Source organism: Podarcis liolepis (genome assembly GCF_965112155.1).
Source record: "Podarcis liolepis genome assembly, chromosome: 2".
Classification (NCBI taxonomy): domain Eukaryota; kingdom Metazoa; phylum Chordata; class Lepidosauria; order Squamata; family Lacertidae; genus Podarcis; species Podarcis liolepis.
Window position 1 is genome coordinate 61,134,575 of NC_139555.1, and position 8,534 is coordinate 61,143,108.

An 8,534-nucleotide genomic window follows, 5' to 3' on the forward strand; every position below is an offset into this window, starting at 1 on the left:
AATTGTTCTGCACCTGCTGGTCTTCTGCACATTCCCCTCCTGTGGCAGTGCTGCCACCAGGGAAAGTTTGGTGGGCCTGATCAGGTCCTTGAGGTGGCAGTTCCCACCACCAGCCCCTGGGATGTGTGGTGCAGTGATCTAATATCCTGGATAAGCTCAAGTATTTCATTCTGTGATAGGTCTTCTACTCCTTTTGCTGAAAAGACCACAAGTCATTAAGGGCTGGGCCAGCTTGTGGAGATGGGGTGGGGCGGGGGGAGGAGATGCCATGGAGCACCTGTGACCTCTGTACTTGCCCAGGAAGGGAATGTGCCAGCCTTGAACACCCCCCTCAAGAACATCCCCCTCAACAACCCAAGAGAACAAGCATGTTTGTTCCCTTCTTCTGAAGCACAAAGGAGACTCCACCTTGTTCCACACCACAAATAAAACTAATTCCCTTCAAAAATAACCCTGTTGCTCCCACTCTGTTCTTCCCTTTTGCATAAGTTGCTGAGTGGGATGTGCTTTGAAGACCTTTGGAGGCAGATATTTAAACTGGGCTGCTGCAACCCTGGACCATCATTCTCTCCCCCTGCACACGGTGTTCACGGTAAGAGCAGGAGAGAACCAGCTCCAGGATGATTGCTGTGCTGCTGGTGGTGTTTGGACTGACCCCTGCCTGCATATTTCCTGTCAGTGCTGACATCCCTGTGTACCCAAACTTTGACCCCCAAAAGGTAAGACGTTTACAGATGGGACTTTCAGCCACATTAACAGGATGGGGAAGCCTTACCTAGAGCAGCTTTGCTCTTGAGTAAAGGCCCTGTTGCTTTTGTGTACCCCTTCTCCTCTCCCCCAGACCCACAAGCTTGGTGATCAGCAAGCTGCCTGATTTTGATACATGCTCCTAGCTCTGGTAGGAAAATGCTAGAGATGAAGTGGGTTGCTTGTCAACTTTCGCTGCCCCCTAAAATGTCAATCAAAATTCTTCTGTTTTAGGCTATCGGGAAGTGGCACCCCATCGGGATAGCTTCCAAGTTGCCTGAGTTGAATGAGCATGATCAGAAAATATCACCAATGGACCAAACAGTGGAGGTTTCGGATGGAGATGTGACAGTCACCGCTAATTATATGTCGTTAGTACCTTACAACTGATACCTCTCCTCCCATCATGCATAGGCTGGGAATTGAACCCGGGGTCCTTGATTTCCCCTGAAATCGTTTTGAGATGCTTTGGAAAGGGCATAAAGTTTCTGGCACTGCCAGTCAGTGTAGACAATATTGAGCTGGATGCAGCAATGTCCAGATTTTGTACAGAGCTGCTGCTTAGGGAAGACCACATGTTTCCCATCCCGTATTACCTCTCTTTTTTGTGTGTCTTGTTTTATCTTAATATATCATAACGAGCCACTTAGGTTGGGCATTGTGATATAAATAAAACATAGCTGGAATGCCAATGGAGACATTGAGTAATCCTGTGGAAACCATTTGATAATGTAGAGGCCTCCAAAAAGGCCTGTTCATTTTGAAGGCATTGATAGCAACAGGGTGCCGTTCCTCTTGACACTCTGGCTATCCTTCCCTCTGGCAAAGTCTAAGGCATCTTACTGGTAATGTATTCTTCCATCAGTGGCTCTGACACCCTAAAAAATACACATGGGGGAAGCAAGGCAGAAGCAGGCTGGGTATCTGGTTTTGAAGTGCTTTCACTTAGCTCTCTTTTCCAGGGATGGTGTCTGCAAACAAGCAGCTATTGTGTTTAAGCACACTGACAAACCTGGTGTATTCGAATTTCCTGGTAAATATGACTACCATGAGCCACCCTTTTACCTGATGAAAAAGTATGTTTTGTGATTGGAGGATCCAGATGCTGTGATTTGGGCATATGTTCAAACATTGTTCTTCTTCCCATTTACTTTTCCCATTTCTTTTGAGTGCAAAATCGAGTTATGAGGGGGAGAGCAGTGCAATCACTCACCCACCAATAAGGTTGTTTATTTTAGGAAATACATAACTTGCCTAGAAAAAGGTTACTAGGTCTACCCAGTGCTTTTTTCTGGGGGGACACAGGGGTACACATACCCTTAAACATGTTGTCAATCTAAGTTTGGCCTCACTGAGGGGGCAGTATTTCAATATGAGTAGGAATATGAGAGGACCCCTAAACTTTTTTTTTTGAAAGAAAGCACTGGGTCTCACTAAACCTAAGTAGCCTAGAGAAAAGAAAGGCAGCTATGCTTGCTCCATAGTTCTTTCGGAAGAGCGTTCCAAGCTGACCTCTCATCTTGAGATTCAAGAGAGAAGTGAGAGGAGGAGGAGGAGGAGGTTGTAAAGAAGATGCAGCATAAAACTATCAGTCTAAATAACAAAGAGATAGGAAGGGCAAATGAGGAGTTAAAGGTACGTAACAGTCTGGTTATGTGGAAGTCCTTTGCCCATCTTTACCTCATGCAAGCCCTTCTTTTGCAAGCTGATTTTCCCTCAGTTCAGACAAAACATATAAATATTTTTAAATCTCCACCTGTGTTTTGTGATCTGGGAGCAAAAGAGCAGTATATGAAGGTTGGTAAAAGAGACATCACAGTACAGTGGTACCTCGGGTTAAGAACTTAATTCATTCGGGAGGTCTGTTCTTAACCTGAAACTGTTCTTAACCTGAGGTACCACCTTAGCTAATGGGGTCTCTTGCTCCCGTCACATCACTGCCACGTGATTTCTGTTCTCATCCTGAAGCAAAGTTCTTGACCCGATGTACTATTTCTGTCTTAGTGGAGTCTGTAACCTGAAGCATCTGTAACCTGAGGTACCGCTGTAACAGGAAACTGCCAAAAACTATTTGTCCGTTTGCCTGAGTTTGACCCACTCAGACTGACGGTGGCTCTTTCCATCCCGGTGTCAGAAGTCTCTTTCCATCCCAGTGACAGGATCCTTTTAAGTTGCACAACATCAGGAATTGAACCAGGGACATTCCACATGCAAAGGAAGTGATTTACCCCCTGAGTTATGGTTCATGGCAGATGGTTAAACCAATGCCTCCACTTCCCAACTTAGGAGGATATGATTTGCCTTGTTGCCATCCAAAATTAATCTTGGGCTTTTCAAAATGGAAGACTCCTGCTTTCTCTTTCGATCTCCCCTCTGTTTAACCAGGAGGAACTTGAGTGTTTCACTCAAGGCTGCACAAGGGAGTTCTGGGTTACAGCTGGGATCTATGTTCTCAGACCTGGGGAGCAGTCTTTGCTTCTTTATCACAGAATCCCCGGCAGCCAGACAACTGATCTGTATAGTACTGGGAAGGGACTCTGTCACCCTACAATCCTTATATTGCAACTGATCCTTTAAGCTGCCCTCATATATATCATCATATATATCATGCCCTCATATATATCATCCCAGTCTGATTGGTTTTTTTGGTGGGTGGGTGAATCAATCATTATTTTGGTAATATTGTGCTCGATGAAGAGTGCTGGAGAGCTTAAAAGTTGGCCAGTCTTTCCTGACACTAGGATTGGCTGAAATAAATGTAATGCTCACCTAGAGGGTTTTATTATTTTTGAAATGGACCAACACAGCTAGTTTTTGCTTTTCTAGTGAGGTTCTCCAAAGCCCTTGGGATGCCGCAGGAAAAGTTCTAGTTTAACAGAGCCAGGCAAACAACAACAACAATTTTGTTACTTATATCCCATCCATCTGACTGGGTTACCCCAGCCACTGTGGGCGGCTCTCAACAAAGTTAAGGAGGAGCAGAAGGGGTGGTGAGTTCTCACTGTCTGGAGCCTCTCTGCCACCTGCTTGCTCTGCTAGTCTCCAAACAGGGTCATTCTGCGCATGTGCGAAGTGTGCAGAATGCATCTGCAACATGAAGCGAACGCAACTAGAGGTATGACTAGGTTGAGAAAGAGGCAGGGGGGGTGTCCTTCCTCAAAGCAAGGCCTTCTGGGGAAGGGGTTGAGAGAGTGTCCACATAATCATATATTTCCTATGGTAACTAGTCAACATTTACATTTAACTTTATATTTTCAGCATAGTACTTGCAGCCTTGGCCACACAAACACCTTCCTTTTAAGAAGGACGCCCTTTTCTCTGACTCAAGAGCTAAGGGGAGTCTGCCATGCCTAACACCATGGCTAAAAGAGGGGGAAAGTAAGACAGGGAGCTAGATGAAATGTGTGGGGGTGAAGGAATGGTGGTTCCCACTGCCTGCTTTAGGGAGGGCAATCTGTGGCAGTGGACCTGGGCAGGACACTTCTTAAGTCATGGAGATTCACCTCCCTTAATATTCTGAAGACATATTAATGAGAGGGGGGAGAAAGAATGAATAATTAAGGTGACTAAGAGTGGCTGATCGCAATTTGCCTGCCCCCCCCTCCACTAACAGCCAAGAAATGAGGAACCCGCTTCCTTCAGTTGATATCTTGTGTTCTTTCCTGTATAGGTGGTATTGCCCACATGATGGATACTGATTATGAAAAGTATATCATTATGCACAAGAAGAAATTAGAACATGAAGCTATGTATCTGTCTGGTATGTGTTATGGCAATGAATTTTATTTTTATTTATTAAATACAGCTTTTCACCCATAGATCTCAGAGCAGTTCGCAACATAAAACAAACAAACCAATAACCCTCACTCCACCCTGTGGCATATCTGTGGTTCAGCAAAAAGGATGCTTATTAGTTAGTTAGTTAGTTAGTTAGTTAGTGTTGCTGTTTTTCAACTAACTCTTCAGCCACAAAGAAGTTACAAATCTCTCAATCTCTCTCTCTCTCTCTCTCTCTCTCTCTCTCTCTCACACACACACACACACACGGCCTAAAAGTCACAAAAGGAAAATGGGTTGGGAGGAGAGGAAAGAAGCAAGCTCAGTTTCAAGTTCTGAGCTGCAAGTTTTTCTGTGGACCAGCCAGAGCAGGAAAAGTTCAAAGGAAGGAGGCAGAGCCAGTGCTGCTCTTCACTCTGCTGTGCTGAAGGAGTTGGCCCTGCCCTGCCTTTTCCTCCTTAGTACAGTTTGGTGGCTGGTGGAAGGTTTTGCCTAAAACATCTGGACGGATACCCTAAGTTTATGGAAGGATACCCTAAGTTCTGTTCAATCCAATTATGGCTCTAGTTAACATACAAAAATAGAATATAAAATCATTGAATATCTTTATCTATACTTATTTGGCTAATATACACCCCCCTTTTTTCTTTTTTGCTTTCAACAGTCACCTATACTGTACAGAGTTAAAAAGAAGGAGGAAAACCTATTTAAAATCTTGACTACAATAATCTTCTAGAATAAAAAGTGGCTAATGGAATAATCAGCCCTTCCCATGGTGAAAGAATATCTTTTTTGGAAAAGGGAGCTAAACCCTAAATAATGGCCACTTTAGCACTTCACAATGATGCAGCAGAAAGAGTAGCTACCATAAAGCCTCCCACTAGCAAATAGGCACAGTCAGCACCTGTGTAGGCTTTCAGTTCCTTTAAGATCAGGCATGGACAAACTTGGCCCTCCAAATGTTTTGGGACTACAACTCCCATCATCCCTAGCTAGCAGGACCAGTGGTCATGGATGATGGGAATTGTAGCCCCAAAACCTCTAGAGGGCCAAGTTTGGCCAAGCCTGCTTAGATCCTCTTCTCTGGTTTCATGGGGGTTCTGTTCCCGACTGTCTAATGGACAATCCAGAGAAGATGTCAGGAAGAAGAGACTTTGGGTGCTCTATAGACATAAAACAGATATTTCAGCCTTTCTGGGAACAACAATTTACTCAACCTTTGCTTGTGTTTAAAGCTAGGGGATCGGAAGTGGGAGATGACATCAAAGAAAAATTCAAGAAATTAGTTTTGGAGCAAAACTTTCCTGAGGCACACATCAAATACTTTGAGAACGTCGGTAAGGCAATCTGATCTCAATATTTTTTTATTGTAGGTGTGTATAAATGTCTCTGTGTGAAACAGAATCTGAGGAGCTATATTTAGTCTCAGAGAGATTCACAAATCTGGATCACAACTACAGTTTGAGTACAGTGGTACCTCGTTTGCTGAATGCTTCAGTTGAACATTTTGGTTTTCACCGAAAACCTGGAAATAAATGCTTCCGATTTGAATGCACCTCGGAAGTCGAACGGCTACTGAAGCTCATTTCCCAATTGTCTCAGTTGAATTTGCTGACTGCCCATTGCGCCTTGGTTGTCGAATGTTTCAGAAGTCGAATGGTCTTCTGGAACAGATTATGTTCGATAACCCAGGTACCACTGTAGTTAAATCACTGAAATTAACTGACGTCTGATTTCCATGCTTAATCATAATTAAAGCACCTGAAGCTGTCAGGAATTGAGCGGGGGGTTGATTTGCTAAGGGCAGCAGACAATTTGGACCTAGCTGTGGGGATGGATAGGAAGGAGTTTGTTCTACATCCCTCAGCTGGGGTGGTGTGTGTGGTGGGACTCCGGCAATTCTGGCTCCTGGGAAGGGTCTGTCTAGAGACCAGCTGAGGGACGTGGGTGGCGCTGTGGTCTAAACTGCTGAGCCTCTTGGGCTTGCCAATCAGAACGCTGGCAGTTGGAATCCCTGCAACTGGGTGAGCTCCTGTTGTTCTGTCTAAGCTCCTGCCAATCTAGCATTTCGAAAGCACGCTAGTTCAATTAGATAAATAGGTACTGCTGCGGTGGGAAGGTGAATGGCATTTCCATGTGCTCTGCCTTCATCATTGTTTTCCATTGCAGCAGAAGCTGAAGGCAGCCCTGTTTAGGGAAGCTTTTAATGTTTAATAGACTATTGCATTTTGATATTCTGTTGGAAGCCACCCAGAGTGGCTGGGGAAACCCAGCCAGATGGGTGAGGTATACATAATAAATTATGACTAATATTATTATTATTTAGTCATGCTGGCCACATGACCTGGAAAGCTGTCTGTGGATAAATACCGGCTCCCTCAGCCTGAAGCAAGATGAGCACCACAACCCCACAGTCACCTTTGACTGGATTTAACTGCCCAGGGGTCCTTTACCTACATTTTTACCTAGTTCCCGGCTCTAGATAATGGCCTAGTTGGGTCTATCAACTCTGTCTTCGGCTGCCTTATGGGGCTCAGATTCCAATTAATTAGAATTAAAGTAGCTTCAGTCCCAGCTGCAAGGAGGCAGCTTCCACTTGGCTGGAGACTGGGGGGAAACCCAGCCCAAAAGTTATGCATGGAATGCTGGCCTAGGTGGCTATCGTATTTGAAGGTTCATATTCCCCCAAAGACCTTAGTGAGGACCCGTCCTTCCTGGCCACATATCAAAACCTTTTCTTGCTGCTGTCAATATACTTGGCTGCTTCAGCTCTTTGGTTTTTACACCTCTGTGTTGTTTATTTTATCTGCTCTTCTTTCATTGGCATAAATTTTTATATGCTCTGTTTCCCACCCCAAAATTTCTGCATTTGTTAACTGTGTTGAGTGGCTCAGTTTTGAACTAGAATGGTGAGATACACATGTTCCTCACAGTGGCTGACCCATTGAGGCAAATAGGACACGGTCCCACCAGCCTTAGTCTGCCCCCAGGGAGTCTTCACATGCCCACCTTCTTACTGACCACAAGCCAAGGAGCGGAACTCCTTGAGAACTTCCTCCTTCATCTCAGTGTTGCCCCTGTAGAGCTCAGTAGGCGAGGGCCTCTCATTGGCTGTGGTTGCAGCTGTCATTTGCTCTGGCTCCATCTGCTGTTGGCCTCCCTGCCTCCCATGCCACCAATCCCAATGGGCATCATCTGCCACTGATTCCAAATAAAGAAATACATATGAGTTGCTCACATTTTCTTCCTCCTTACCAGTTTCCCTGACACTCTTCTCTTCCTTTCTCCCACAGAACAATGCACTCCAAAAGCTGCTTAATAGCCAGATATGGCATTTCTCCAGATATATTTGCAGCATTGGTTAATAATCAGAAACACCCAATAATCATTGCTCTTTCTGGATGGTGGAGATGATGATGACTACAGATCAATGCCTCTGTCCACTCACCACATTTCTAGCTTGTAGAAATTGATGCAAGTAGAACAACAACATCTTTGGGTTCCTCCATCTCCTGAAACTATTTTTAAAATAAATACATTGCTTAGATCTTGCACACATTGTCAGAAGCATTATTGGAAGTCAAAATGGGAGAAGATAAACATATATGAACCTATCAAGCAGCCAAAGCCTCTGCCCAGTGGGTGCTCAGCTTTAGAGGTTGCCAATATGGTTCTCCAACTTCAGCCATCCATGCCCATTGGCCAGGCTGACTGGGACTGATAGCACGGATGGATGGGGTTCAACAACCTATGAAGATCACCATGTTGGCCACCCCTTGTCTACTCTGCATTGGGAGTAGCTCTCCAGAATCTTGGAATGAGAAAGGCTTTGCCCATGACATGCTCTTCCTTTAATTGGAGGTGCCAGAGAGAGGCACCTCCTGCATGTAAGCCAGTGCTCCACCGATTCCGAAAAGCCTTGGAATGAGAACTGTGGAAAGGGGAATGGGTACAGAAGGGTGAGAGAATATAAGTGAGTGGCTGGTTGTAATTCAAAAAAGAAAGACTGG

General features: G+C 44.8%; 1 protein-coding gene across 2 annotated transcripts; it reads left to right on the forward strand.

Moving 5' to 3' along the window:
• The first annotated feature begins 528 nt into the window (after positions 1-528).
• Positions 529-8,076, forward strand: LOC310699749 (epididymal secretory protein 4-like). 2 transcript variants are annotated; one of them, XM_083488261.1, is made up of 6 exons: positions 540-719; positions 982-1,118; positions 1,710-1,780; positions 4,418-4,507; positions 5,760-5,861; positions 7,818-8,076. In XM_083488261.1, exons 1-6 carry the CDS (start codon positions 621-623, stop codon positions 7,841-7,843), a joined length of 525 nt encoding a protein of 174 aa, XP_083344387.1. In that variant the 5' UTR covers positions 540-620; the 3' UTR covers positions 7,844-8,076. The 2 variants fall into 2 exon arrangements, with proteins under 2 accessions (XP_083344388.1, XP_083344387.1); XM_083488262.1 differs by lacking the exon at positions 4,418-4,507 and having other exon boundaries at positions 529-719.
• Positions 8,077-8,534: the final 458 nt, after the last annotated feature.